Source organism: Equus caballus, chromosome 14 (genome assembly GCF_041296265.1).
Source record: "Equus caballus isolate H_3958 breed thoroughbred chromosome 14, TB-T2T, whole genome shotgun sequence".
NCBI lineage: Eukaryota > Metazoa > Chordata > Mammalia > Perissodactyla > Equidae > Equus > Equus caballus.
The window spans coordinates 26,679,717-26,693,882 of record NC_091697.1 but is presented as its reverse complement, the minus strand read 5'-3'; the positions used below and the strand labels follow the sequence as shown (position 1 = coordinate 26,693,882).

Below are 14,166 nucleotides of genomic sequence, written 5' to 3'. Positions count from 1 at the left end.
GGCTGTAGGATTAGACTCTTATGTTGGACACTCTGCTTGACCCAGAAATCAGCGGTTACACGTGGGATGTGCTCTTTGGCTCCAGGAAAATTGTTTCTGTCTTCGGCAGTTCTCTGATTGCCGCAAAGATCATTCTCTTTTCTTGGGAAGCTCTAATTGGTTCTGCGTTTGGTAGTTCCAGCCTCGGCCTTGAGGCATTTCTGGATCAGCTTCTGGGCACCAGATCACCTTGGGATCATTTTTGAACCTGTATTGGAGACTCTGTGAAACGAAAAGCTTCTAGAATATCCTCAGCCATTAGTGGAGGAATGAGGGAAGGCTTAGTCCTTATAATGGGAAATGTAACAGTGATGGCAAAAAAGGCAAGAGAGGGAGCACCACACAGAGGGAGCACTCGCTGAAGCCTGGAGAGGCCCATGCCCTGCCGTAGGGAGGCTCAGGCTGACAGTGGGATGGCTCCGCCAGGGAGAAAGACGGTCACATGCTCGGGAATGGCTGCTTCAGCCTGAGGTCCCCAGACAACCTCTGGCCTGATGTTCCTAACCTGGGTCCATAACTGGAAGCTTCCACTCCCGGAATCAACGGCACCCCTAGAATGGCCACGGCAGCTGTGACTGCAGCTCAGCGGAGGGCACACTGACTGCATTTCAGCAGCACCATGTGCAGGTGCTTTTTTTTCTTTTTAATTGGAATGTGGGGTAAATAATAATTCAGGGCCATTGAGAAAGAATCTTAGAGGATCAAAAATCCTTGATGTCTCTGCTGTAAAGACTGCAAACATCAGATGAAACTGTGGAAACCCTAACCAACAACAAAGGCTGAAGGAAACTGAGAAAGGAGAAGAAAAGCGATTTTAACAGAGGAGTAGAGTGGTACAGAATACAAGTTCTGGAGAGAAATACACTTGCCATTTTGTAGCTGTGTGACCTTGGGCAACTTATTTAACCTCTCCAGCCTCAGTTTCCTCATCTTGAACATGGGTAGCATAAGAATACAAATCTCATAGTTTCTGGGGAGGATTTAACAAGAATGCATGCGGAGTGCTGGGCTCATTGATGAACTCGCGCCACAAACATTTCCTGAGCACATGCTGAGGTCGACACCACACTAGACGCTGGACACACAACAGCGAATAAAAAGGTGAGGCTCTTGCCTGCATGATGCTTACGTCCAGTAGGAAAGAGAGAAAATAAATCAGTTCTGCTTAAAATAGCTCATAAATCCTGTGGACAGGTGCAGGGAGGGTGAATAATGGGCAGATCCACCTATATCATGGCGAGTTGGGACGGCTTCTCCAGGAAGTAATTTTTGAACGGATAAATTTAAATTTTGAACTGGTAAAACGGAGTAGGAGTTTACTAGGCAGCGATTTCCTTATTTAGTCCTGACAACCACCCCGTTTAGATATGATTAGTCTCATTTTCCAGGTGAGGAAACTGAGACTCAGAGAGATAGCGTGACTTGCCTGGTAATGGGATTGGCATCCTGGAAGGCAACCTGACAGTGTCTGTGGAAACAAAGACAACAGACAAACACCGCAGAATCTGCACGGACCCTGTGTCTGAGCAATTCCACCTCCAGGAGCATATGCTCCATTATCGTCTCTCATGCATAAAGATGTGTAAATGATGATGTCCATTACAGCAGTGTTGCTAGAGAAAAAAAAACAACTTGGAGTCAAGCTAAATGTCTATAAATAGGGAATTGGTTAAAATTAAAGTACATCCTTATAGCAGAATACCAGGCAGCAATAGAAGAGAATTGGAGCAGATCTGTAAGTGCTGATACGGAAACACCTGCAAGATATATGGATGAGAGAAAAAAGCAAAGTACAGCAGACTATTAAAAAAAGATGTCTATGCATATATTTGTTTATACATAAAAAAATTTTTGGAAGGATATCCAGGAAATTGTTATAACTTTCTTCTGAGAAATTAGACTAGGATCCAAACTGGATAGGAAACAGCTTTTTCTTGTTTAATCTTTCTTACCATTCAATTTTTTTTTACCATGTGTGTATTGCTTTTATAATTTTGGGGGGAGTTAATTATAAATAACTATATTCTGATTACGCTCACTAGCATTTGGGTGGTCATTTAGTTTATCTGGATCTCACTGTTTACATCTGTGAAATGAGGGAGTTGGATCAGATGACGCTTAAATTTATTCCAGCTCTCACCTTCTGTTCCTATGATTTCAAAATATTAAATTCCCAGTCAGAAATCACCTCACTTATTCCCCAGAGAAAAGGGACCCAGGTGTTTTGCTAAAGCCCCTCTGGCTTCTCTGAGCCAGCTGAGCTGGGCACGTAGTAGAATGCCACCAGGCAGCTTGAGGCAGGGAGGAAAGAAAAATCTGGGACCTTTTGAAACAACTGGAAAATTGCTCTAACAATACAGCAATCAATAAATAAATATTTTCTGGGGCCCAGCTGTGTTCAAGCCATTGTGCTGAATATGACATTAAGGATACAAATAAATGGAAGACGGGACCCTCGGTACTTGTGGAGCTTACAGCTGGAGAGACTGGACGTGCAAATACTCCACAACCAGTGCCCCCACCCACACCACCGCTCCATTGACTGAGCTCCTGGCACGTGCCACGCCTGTGGTGGAGGCCCTCATGCTCATATTTCATCCAGCACTTATAACAATCCTTTATGGTGGTCACCATTATTTTTCCCTTTTACAGGTAAGGAAAGTGAGGCTCAAAAGGTCAAGTAACTAGCCAAAGATGATGCAGCTAGTAAGAGCTAGAACTGGTATCCACACCCTGGTCTGTGAGACGCGGGGGCCTGTGCTCTTGACCACCGGATGATCCTGTCACAGGAAGTGAGTGCAGCACAAGGCCAGGTGCGGGCCAGTGGACGAAAATCTGTGGTCGCACATACTAAGTGCTACCCAAAGGAGGAAGGGATTGAGCAGAGCTGCTGTGCTCTACCATCTGGGAAGGCTTCATGAAGGAGGTGGGTCTTGAACTGGGCTTTGATGAAAGAATAGGACTTAGATGTTGCAGATGTGAGAACCACTGAGCAAAGCTAAGGAGGCCAAGGTGCTTGCGTTGTATCTGTGGAGTCTGAGCAGACCAGCCTCCCTGGAATAGGCAGTTCATTGAGGGAGAAAACTCTAGAAATTGAATGAGGCCTGAAAAGCCAGGTTAGTGCATTTGGTCTTGGCTCTTCAGGAGCAAGAGTCAAAGAAGGTTTGGGGCAGAGGCACTGAGTGCCCACCTGTGTCTAGTTGTGGCCACTGCTCACCTCTCAGGGCATTGCACAGAGTCACTGACCATGACAACATTCTCTCAGTTCCAAAAGTCAGTTCTGCAGAGCCCCATGGGCAGAACGGGCAGGGGCTGTGGGTGAGGTGCCTAGGGGCACCATTTCTGATCCACTAGGAAAAGGAGACCCTGGGTCTATGGTCTTATGGTCACAAAGACCTTCAAGGAGGGGAACCAAAAGAAAGTCAGGTCCACTCCTAAGTATATACCCAAGAGAATTGAAAACATACATCAACACAAAAACCTGTACACAGATGTTTACAGCAGCATTATTAATAATATCCAAAAAATAGAAACAACCCAAATGTCCGTCAATGGATAAATGGATAAACAAAATGTGGTATGTCCATATAATAGCACATCATTTGGTGATAAAAAGTAGTAAAATACTCATACATGTGACAACATGGATGAACCTTAAAAACATTATGTTAAGTGAAAGGAGCCAGACACGAAAGGTCACGTATTTTATGATTTCCTTTCTACGAAATGTCAGAATAGGCAAATCCACAGAGATGGAAAGCAGATTAGTGATTGCCAGGGGCTGGGGGCGGGAGGGAGAGTGGGGAGCGATTGCTGACGGGTAGAAGGTTTCTTTTTGGGGTGATGAAAATGTTGTGAAGTTAGATAGTGGGGATGGTTTTACTACCTTGTGAATATACTCAAAACCACTGAATTATACAGTTTAAAAAGTGAGTGATATGATATGTCAATCATATCTCAGTTTTAAAAAAAGAAAATCAGGGATGAAGTGACAGAGAAAACAGTTTTCTGAAGGACTGAGTCCGGTGGAATAGAAGCCAGCAGGAGGCCCATCTAGACCTGATGTGCCTGTGTGTTCTCAAATGTGTTACGGGGACATTTTTTTTTTAAGGATTTTCTTTTTTTCATTTTTCTCCCAAAGCCCCCCAGTACATAGTTGTATATTCTTCGTTGTGGGTCCTTCTAGTTGTGGCATGTGGGACGCTGCCTCAGCATGGTTTGATGAGCAGTGCCATGTCCGCGCCCAGGATTCGAACCAACAAAACACTGGGCCGTCTGCAGCGGAGCACGCGAACTTAACCACTCGGCCACAGGGCCAGCCCCAATGGGGACATTTCCAGTATTACTCTCAGAAGTAATTGCAGTTCCACTTACTTTGTCATATATCTATTTCCTATTGTACCCTGATTACTCTTAGGACATCCCCTAAAATCAGGAACTTCTCACCTTAAAAATAGCCCTTTCCATGTCCTGTGGCTGGGTTTTCCCTTTCCTGGCTTGTTGTTTACTATGCTGGTCTTAAATAGGAATGAATGTGAGCTCTGGGCTTAAGTAGACCGAAGCAGCACATTTTCAGAAACTGCAGCCTGCATGCCACGGAGGAAAGATGGTCTGAAACGTTGGTCTGTGAGGCCTGACCTGTACCGGGCGTTTGGAAGGGCTGGGTTACCGCAGAGACGAAGGGCTGTGGAAGCCTTTGAGGACTTTGAGGAAGGGAGTGACAGGATCCGACTTATTTTAAAAAGATCTCTATTTTAAAAAGACATTTTAAAAAGGCAGTGACGCTGTGGTCTGTGTGGAGAGTTGACTTCACGGGGGCTATACGGCAGGAGGTCGCCTCCCTGCACCCCAGGAGCGGCTTGGTCTTTCAGTTCCGGGCAGATAAAATTTCAAGGAAACTTTATATTTATACATATATTTCCTTTATATAGAGAGAGGAAAGCGTACTCCCTCAGCAGAATGTGAGCTACACAAGGGCAGGGACTACTGTCTGTGCAACCATGGCCCACCCCACACTGTGACAGTGCCTGGCACACAGAAGATGTTCAATAAACATGTGTTAATGCATCCTCAGCCCAAGACAGATCTTGGAGTGTGGAAAGAGCCCTGTCCGTCATTCAGAAGGCCTGAGTTCCAATCCCAGCTCTGCTGTGTAGATAACAAGTTGAGTGACTTTCAGCACAGTACTTAGCCCCTCCAAGCCTCAGTCTCCTCATCTGGAAAATGGGACTAATAAGAGTTGTTCGGTTTTGAGAGATGAAAAGAAGAATGTGTGAGAAAGTGCCTGATATCACCCTGGGATAGAAATGGAGCGCTTACTTTGCTTCTTTCTGAAACAGGAACCACATGCCCATTTGAACGCATTCTGGGCAGCAGTAATGACGTTATTAAGGGTAGAGCTGACTTTTACTTAGTCTTGGCCATCTGAACCTCTGATGGACATCTTTGAGTTCAGGATGAAGGTCTCAATGGCGGGTGATTTCTCTAGCCAGAGTTACCCCTCCTCTTGCCATTCAGTGTTGAGAGGGGGCTGCAAGTCCGTGGTCTTTGTCTAGCAAAGCTGTCCCCCACCTGCTCCTTGCAGGGCCATGGCTTCTTGTAATAATTGCCCTTGAGCACCCAAGAAGCCAGGTTATACTATTTGCTTTGGTACCAACGGAATCACTGGAATAATGAAAAGAGCAGTAAGGCTAACAAGTGCTTCAGAGCTCTTATTGACATTCACGCCCTTTAAACCCATCATCTCCATCTTTACTGCAGCCCTCTGCAGTGGGCAGAGAGGGTACCCCTTTTGGAGAAGTTTCGCTGAGGCTCAACGATGCCTTCGTCTGGGTCTCCATCTCTCAGGTTCTGTATCCAATATCAATATGGCCACCACTGCAGCTAATCTTTTGGGGCACTTGCCACGCGCTGAACCCTTTACCAACTTTATTTCACCATGAGCCAGTGGAGTGGGTCCTAGTGTTAGTACTTGGATTTAGCACCAACAGATCATGTAAATGTTAAAATTATGACAAGCCTACAATATAAATGGGGCCCTCAGTGGTTCCTGAACTTAAATGAGCATCAGAATCACTTGGAGTGTTGTGAACACACAGATTTCTGGAGTCTAATTCAGTATTTGGGTGGGGCCAGAGAATTTGCATTTCTAACAAGTTCCCAGGTGAGGCTGATGCTGCTGGTCTGGGGCCACATTTTAAAACCATTGAGGTAAGGGGAAGGAGAAGGCAAAATATTCTAAGACAGAATGGGTTGCAGGCTGGTCCTCTGAACTGTCAGGTGAATTAGGGAGGATTTCCAGAGAGGCTGAGAATCCCTGAAATACTTCTCTCTCATCACCCTCTAATTCTAGGGCAGAGGAACCAGCTCGCCAGGGCACCCAGCTGAGGCAAGTTATTTGTCTTTCAAACGACAAAACGAAGCAAAAGAGAACCAAAAAAAAGCAGCCCTGAAATCTTCCTCCTTGCCCAGTCCTGTGGTCAGGGAGGGGACATGGTCAGCGCCTAGAGAAATCCACCCATTGTCCTGCCTTTGGCCGGGATGTTAATTTCAGAGTCAGTGCCAGTTAGAAAATTGCAGTGCACAGAATTAAACTGGTTCTGCCTCTGTCTTCTGCCATCTTCATAAATTATTCACGTTACCCAGTATTTAATATGCCTTCCCACTTCAGACCCTCTCCATGACTGTTCTCTATTCTTTCATTTACAGCTGTGGAACAACTATTTTCATCTGGCGGTGGCTTTTATCACTCAGGATTCTCTGCAGCTGGAGCAGTTCTCACACGCCAAATACAACAAAATTCTGAATAAGTAGGTTGCATGTTCGGGTTTCCTGAAGGAGGGTTCATTCTCTGAGGTGGTACCTGAGCAGACATGTTTTGTTCCTCCTAGGTATGGGGACATGAGACGGCTCATTGGCTTCTCCATCCGTGATATGTGGTACAAGCTTGGTGAGTAGGCACATGCATCCAGACAGACGCATCTGCACATGCCAAGCTCCTTCTTGAAGACCATCTGTGGGAGGGCCACGGGGGTTTTAGCAGTGGGAGCTTGAAATAACAGTTTACCACTGTGCGTGCCCCAGGTCCTTAATAAATGCCTGATGAGAGAGGGTGCCCACCCCCAACTCACACCCCCCGAAAAACTATGGATCTGCTTCTGCTTGATGACCCTGAGGGGTTAAGAAGTCAAATTGGAATTTACAAGAAGGAGGAAGGGCAGGACTGCTGTGGGAACTCACGTCCTCACACGCATGCTTCCTGCTGATTGGTGGGGCTTTCTGCATCCTGCTTCTCATGTGATGTTGTGATCCACAAAAGACCCTCCAGTCTCATGGGGGAGCATCAGTTCTAGGAAAGATGAGGGTCTTTTGTGACATGATGTAAGCTGGGAGGTGACCCCAGAAGTTACAGGAATTATGTGTGAGCTGAGTGGTACCCATGGGAGGGAGGAAGCAAGGGAAGATGGAATCAGGAAGATATTTATTGAGAGTCTGAGTTAAGGAGATCTTATTTAATCTTCACATCACCGCCTGCAAGATGGAAAATTTCCCCCTCCTTTGCATTGATCAGGAAACTCAGAGAGGGAAGTAACGTCCTTGAGATCAAACAGCTGTAAGTCTCAGAGCTTGATTTTCACTCCACAAGGATAGAGACCACATACCTTGCCCAAGGCCTGAATCCTGCTCCATAGATATGTGCTGAAAGGATGAATGGATGGATGGATTAATGAAGAGCAATGAGTAATGAAGTATTTTCACCTCCAGTTTGTACATCCTCCTCGACTCTTTGCTGCCTAATTGCTCTGCCTGGGCTTGGATGTTGACCCTCTTCAGAGGAGGCACTTGCGAGGACTTGCCCATCTCTTGGATTCAACCTAAATTACCTCTCCAGACTTTGCTTCTTGCTTCCCCAGATCTCTGTGTCTTTCAGTCCCCATCTGTTTTCCTGCACAGCAGTTTCTTGCCCTTTCCAGCACGGTCCATTCATTGCAGGGGAGCACAGTGGAGAGACTATCAGTCTGGGTTCTGTGCTTGCTGGCAGCGTTGGACTCGGACTAAGAGCACGTACTGGTGATGAGAGGGCTGTGGATTGACTCGCAAAATCAGAGGGAAAGCTGGGAACCAAGCCTGGAACAGACTGCCACGTCCCTGCCTTGGGCCTTGCCCTGCCATTTATAAGCTATGAGGTTCAAAGCAAGGGAACTGAGCGACACTGGGCCTAAGCTGGGGAAATAGCACCTTCTTCCAGGGTATTTACGAGGATCTTAAGAGCAAAACCTGGGAGAGTGAAGCCCGGGGGGCCACACCCATGTCAGAGTTTTTATCATTGTTTTCATCCTTGCACCATCACAACGGAACCTAATTTTCCTGTTCTGGCTCCTTGATCATCAAAGCCGGGGCTGTATCACTAGGGCCTGAAGGGGAGGGCCCAGGCAGGGGATGCAAATGAACGAAGGGGCTGGGGCATGTTAAACCCACAGAAAACCATTAAGCAGGGCACTGTCAACATTTGCGGTTGGATAACGCTTTGTTGTAGGGGCTGCCTGTGCGTTGTAAGATATTAGGCAGTATCCCTGACCTCTACCCACCAGTGGCCAACAGCATCCTCCCTAGTTGTAACAAACAAAAAAAATCTCTAGACATTGCCAAATGTCCCTGGGAGGAAGGAGTGCAAAACTACCCCTATCTGAAAACCACTATCGTAAAGAAATACCATCTCTGCCTGTTTTTCTAGAAAAGCAAGCCTTTCTCAGTCTGTTTTTTGTTTCTCCACTTTGGATAAGGACAGGAATATAAGAAATATTTTATGTTTCCTTTACTACTACTCTGTAATAAAAAAAATAAAAAAGCATAGTGCAAGTGGAGGCCCACCTGTAGCCAGCACCTGGCCTCAGGGCCAGGCATGTGGGAGAAGGAGCTGGGCCTGGAACAAAGTGAAGCAGATGTGCCCCCGGCTAAAAGGGGCAGTGGAGGTCCTGCCCTGGTTGATTGCTGTCCTATTAGAATGCAAGGCCTACATTGTCACATCTTCCAGTCTTTCAAAAGAAGCCAGGAAACAGAATTTTTAGATGCATTTTCTAGTTGATGAATATTGATGATAACTAACTGAAAGTTTTGAAAACATTGAATATGCCCAATGAAACCTGGGACCCAATTCAGTTCGCATATGAGTTGGCATTCTTTGCTTTACAATAGCAAAGACTAGATAAAGTGGTGGTGGGCTTCCTTTCCCAGATCTACACCCCAGGCATTGCCAGAACTGCGAAACAGGGACCTGTGCTTGTTTGTCTCCAGTCCTTCCACACCGCTTGCTCTTTTATGACGTCCTTCATTTCCGTTGTTTTGCACACAGAAGATTTTATTGAGATATAGACTATGTTTTGGCAGGCTTTCCTGTGCTCCTAATTATGCTGATGAGTGAAAAGATGTTGCTAAATATTCCACCTGCTTAGAATCACAGAACATCAGAGCTGGAAGGGCCCGTTAGAGATCATATTGTCCAGCATTTTTGAAACATTTATTTTTAGCTGAGGACCAATAAAAACAATCTCATGCTCCATAGATAAATTAGAGGAAAGCCGAGCTATTCTAATTGAAGTGGGGTGGGAGGCCCAGGGTCCATTATAACGGCCTGCTCCTGAGCTCCCCATGTAGACCTCTGAGGATTTTCTGGGGAGAAATCCTGAAGCACTTTGGAGAACAGTTTGAAGCTACAGGTCTGATCCAATTCACCATTTTACCAGTGAGGAAACTGAGGTACAGAGAGGTGAAGAGGTGTGTACAGGTTGTATAATGGTTTACAGGCTAATTCAGGACAAACGCCTTGGCCTGAGTGTTTGTCCTGAAGCATCACAGACTCCTTGCTCTTTACAAATACCGGTAGGATAAATGAATGCAATTAAAAGATATACTTGTCAAGGTTTGGTGGTTGCAAGAAAGAGACGCTGACTATGGCTGCCTTAATCCAAGAAGCCACTTATTGGAAGGGCATGGAGAACCAGGCTACAAAGGACAGTCCAGAGCCACCCTAGGATCCGGGGCTGGTGGTGCGAGTTTGCATTCAGGATGTTCCATTCCTGCATCACTCTGCTAAAGATCCAGTCTCCAGGGGAGACTGTTCCACTGGCCTTCCTTAGATGACCTCTCCAGGGATACTCCCTGCAAGCCACTGTCCATCGAGGGAGGCAGTTTCCCAAAGTAAAATCCAAGGTGATATTACCAGAAGAAGGCGTTATGGAGAGGTCAGACAAAGCCACAGATGTCCGCTGCAGGAAACGAGGTAAAGGAGACTTTTGCAAAGATGGCCACCCCTCTCACCTTTTGGCCTAGCTCCTGAGAAAGAGGAAAGTATATCAGCATGAAGGGGTTTTCTTGTCGCTCATTAGTTACATGGCTGCCTTCTCCTTGCCTGTCTCCTTCAGGAATAAGAAAACAGAAACAGAATGAATGGATGGTTTCCCATCCCTACTCCACCCTGTGTTCTACCAGATGCTGGTATTAGCATGCTTTCTCCTAACATGCTAATGAGGTTAACCTGCTAATCCAAACCAAGATCAAGTACTGTGTACACTAGGGACTGATGTAGTTAGAACACTGCACTGGGTAATGGTAGGTTTTCAAGTGCAATTCATGGAATATCCAAGACAGAGTGAAACCTAGAGGCTGTCTGTGGCACACGTGGCTGAGTTGCCACACAATAGCCATTCTTTCCATCTTCCTGGCTAACTGAACCATGATTTTTTTTTCATGCTCACAGTTTACTAAGTTAACAATGTCTTGTAGCAGGTGATGGCCATGTGGCCTAGCTCTGTCTGATGAGAATCAGCAGAAACAAACCTATTTGGGCTCCAGGAAAACATCTTTTCCCAATTAAAACAAAAGGGAGGGGGACAAATTCAATGAGCACCACACAATTTTTGCCCATTGTCTTTCCCCTCTTCTTTTCTGGAAAACAAAAAGACGCCTGGAGGTGCATTAGCCACCTTGGAGTCATGAAGATAAAAGTCACATACTAAGAATAGAGGAGCAGCTCTGGACTGTCTTTTGACTTCTTATTAAAGAAGAAAACTAAAGCAGAGGTTAGCCGTGGTAATCAGATTTCTGTTACATCCCTGATACATCATCTAGTTCAACCCCCCAATTTTGTAGATGAGGTCACTGAGGCCCAGAGAGCATAAGGACGTTCCCAAGGTCAACAACAAATCAATGACCCAGCTGAGGCAAAAGAGCCTGACTCCTGACCTCAAGTCCAATGTTCTTACTAATAATTTTTTTCACAATATGCAAATTATGTTCACAGGGTGTGAAATAGCCAACTGTTTTTCAAAGGCAACTGATAATGAATAGATCATAATGCATGTTAAGTTTTAAAATTTTGTTTTAATGCCCAAGGTAATCAGGGCATCATCACCATGATCATCCGTATCACTGTCTCCTTCTTCTCATCAGGAAAGACTTGAGCAGCCCTGTGATTATAAGATAGCTAATTGCAAAGCTAATCTCAGGATTGAAGACTGTTTAACATTCTTCAGGGAAAAGTCTAGATGTGTGTGTTTGTGTGTGTGTGCTTTTGTGAGAAAGGGTATGTGCAGGGAGGTCTTAATGGGGAGAAGGACCACATGTGGTTACCAGGACTCAGCCCCTGAAGTGTTAATACCATTTGTGTTTTTGGATCCTGGGACAATGTCAAATGTAATGTTCTTCTCCTGGTAGTGTAGTATCATAACATTTGATTTCTGTTTGGAGTGAAGCAATGCACATTTTGCTAAAATGACTTTACACTTAACCATCTCACATTCACTTGGGTTAACAGTCTTTGTGGGAAAGAAAGACAAATTCCAGTGGCTGTCATCGTGGCCTCTCAAGTGGGGAGGTCACTCCTGGAGGAGATGTGAGAGCAACTGAGCCATTACTTTTTAAGCATCTACAAAGTGCCCAGCTCAGTACTAAGCTCCAGAGAAGGGTGAGAGAGTTTGGGAAGTGTAAGGTATGATTCTTGTCCTGCCAGGAAGAGCTACCATCTAGTTGTAAGAGTAGAACAAACTGCAAGTTTAAAGAACAAATTAAGTGTATGTTCTTTAACATGAAATGTGTGGTGGAGACTCAGGAGTTCAGGCATATGGGAGATAAGTAAGGACAATAAAGACAACTCCATCGGGGGAAACAGCTCTTGAATTAGACCCCAAAGGGTGGCCTATGTCTGGACTGAAAGAAAGAAGGAGAAAGGGCAAGTATTCCAGGGGAGCAATCAGCCTAAGCAAGCCTGGATCCTTAGAGTTGGAGAGAAGCTGCTGGGAAGAAATAGGAAATGGGATTAGAGAGGCATCCATCCTTCCATTCATTTAACAACAAATATCGAGCCCTGTGGCAGGCGGAATAATAGCTCCCCAAAGATGTCCGTGTCCTAATCCCCAGAACCTGTATGTATATGTATTACTTTACTGGGGAAAAGGGACTCTTCAGGTGTGATTAAGTTAGGGATTTTGAAGCGGGTGAGAGTATCCCGGACTATCCAGGTGGACCCAGTGCAATTACAGGGTCCTTATAAGTGAAAAAAGGAGTCAGGGGAGTCAGAGAGAGATTTGGAGAAGCTATGCTGATGGCTTTGAAGATGGAGGAAGGAGCACGAGCCAAGGGTGGCTTCTAGAAGCTGGAAAAGGGAAAGAAACGGTTTCTTCCTTAGACCCTCCAGAAAGAACTCATCCCTGCTCACACCTTGGTTTTAGCCCAGTGAGACCCAGACTTCTGACCTCCAGAAGTATGAGACGATACATTTGTTTGTGTTAAGCCACCAAGTTCGTGGTGATTTATAACAGCAGCAACAGGAAACTAAAGCAAGTACCCTATAAAAGCCAGGTACCACGCCGGGGCTGGGGCTACCACTGAAAACAGGGGAGAGAGTCAGCCCTGACCTCATGGACTCGTGACCATTGCATTGAATAGCCACAGACTAATTGAAGAGCTATTTACTTATGGTTGCAAAAGGGAAATGGTGTACAGCAGAAGCTTAGATCACCCAGAGAATCCGTAAAGGACCCCTGCCTAGTGAGTGAGCCGAAGACCGCCTTGTGGGGAAGAGTGGGGATCCTGAGCTCCAGAGCAGTGCACGCCTGTGGAACCAGAATGCAAGCCGTCTGCTAAATTTAAACACTCTAGTGTCCACATTTTTTTAAAAGTAAAAAGAAACAGATTAATGTTAACAATATATTTTATTTAACCCCATATTCCAAAGTGTTATCATTTTAACATGTAATCAATACAAAACATTACTGAGATAAGCAACATTTTTTTTGTTTTCTAGAACTCATGCTTTGAAATCTAGTGGATTTTTTACACTTACAACACATCTGCATTTGGACTGGCCATATTTCAAGTGTTTAAAAGACCCGTGTGGCCAGTAGCTTCTGTATTTGGATAGAATGACATTAGAGAATGAGCAGGATTCACTTGCAGAGGTGTGTGGGAGTGGGGGCAGGGAGAGGGAGGGAAGAGCGTGGTGGGCAGGGGAGGGCTTGTGAGCAGGCCCGACGAGGAGGGAGCAGGGTGTCCCAGGGAGTGGGAGGCAGGCCAACAGAGGAAGGCAGGCAGGGGAGAGGGGGAGATACGATATGCAGAGGGAGCATCAGACCAAACCGGCTTGCAGAGCTCCATCCCGAGAGCAACAGAAGGCATGGAAGGTTTCTGTGGATCAACATGATCAGCTTGGAGTTTTTCAAACATCTCTGAGGGCAGATTATAACATATTTAGAAGAGATAGAGAAGGGCTTAGAGAGTCATGAGTGTCAGCCATGGGAGAGAAGATGAATCCATCTGACCCTCTCCCCATGCCAGCTCTTTAGAGGTAAACAGATAAACTGACCGCCTGAAAAGTTCCATGAAATACTCCAGAGGGCTCCATGAGGTTGGACCACGTGCTTTCATGTTGCTTTTTCCAGAACCCAGGCTAGGCGGAGCTTACAGTACTCATCATCTTCATCATCACACTCAGCATCAACACATACTGAGCCCTTCTAAGGAGCCAGGCACCATGTGCAGCCTTTTGTTTACATGAAGTCTTTTAAGCTTCTCAATAATTCTGCCAGGCAGGGATTATTATGTTTTCCATTTTACAGATGAGAGAACAGATGC

General features: G+C 45.6%; 1 protein-coding gene across 1 annotated transcript in view; it reads left to right on the top strand.

The window, feature by feature from the left end:
- The window catches only part of DOCK2 (dedicator of cytokinesis 2), a 404,121-nt gene that overhangs the window by 327,081 nt on the left and 62,874 nt on the right, over positions 1-14,166 (top strand). Inside the window, exons 31-32 of the mRNA XM_001500101.7 lie at positions 6,748-6,848; positions 6,930-6,988. Coding sequence (XP_001500151.1) covers positions 6,748-6,848; positions 6,930-6,988 — 160 coding nt within the window. The remainder of the gene's footprint in view (positions 1-6,747; positions 6,849-6,929; positions 6,989-14,166) is intronic.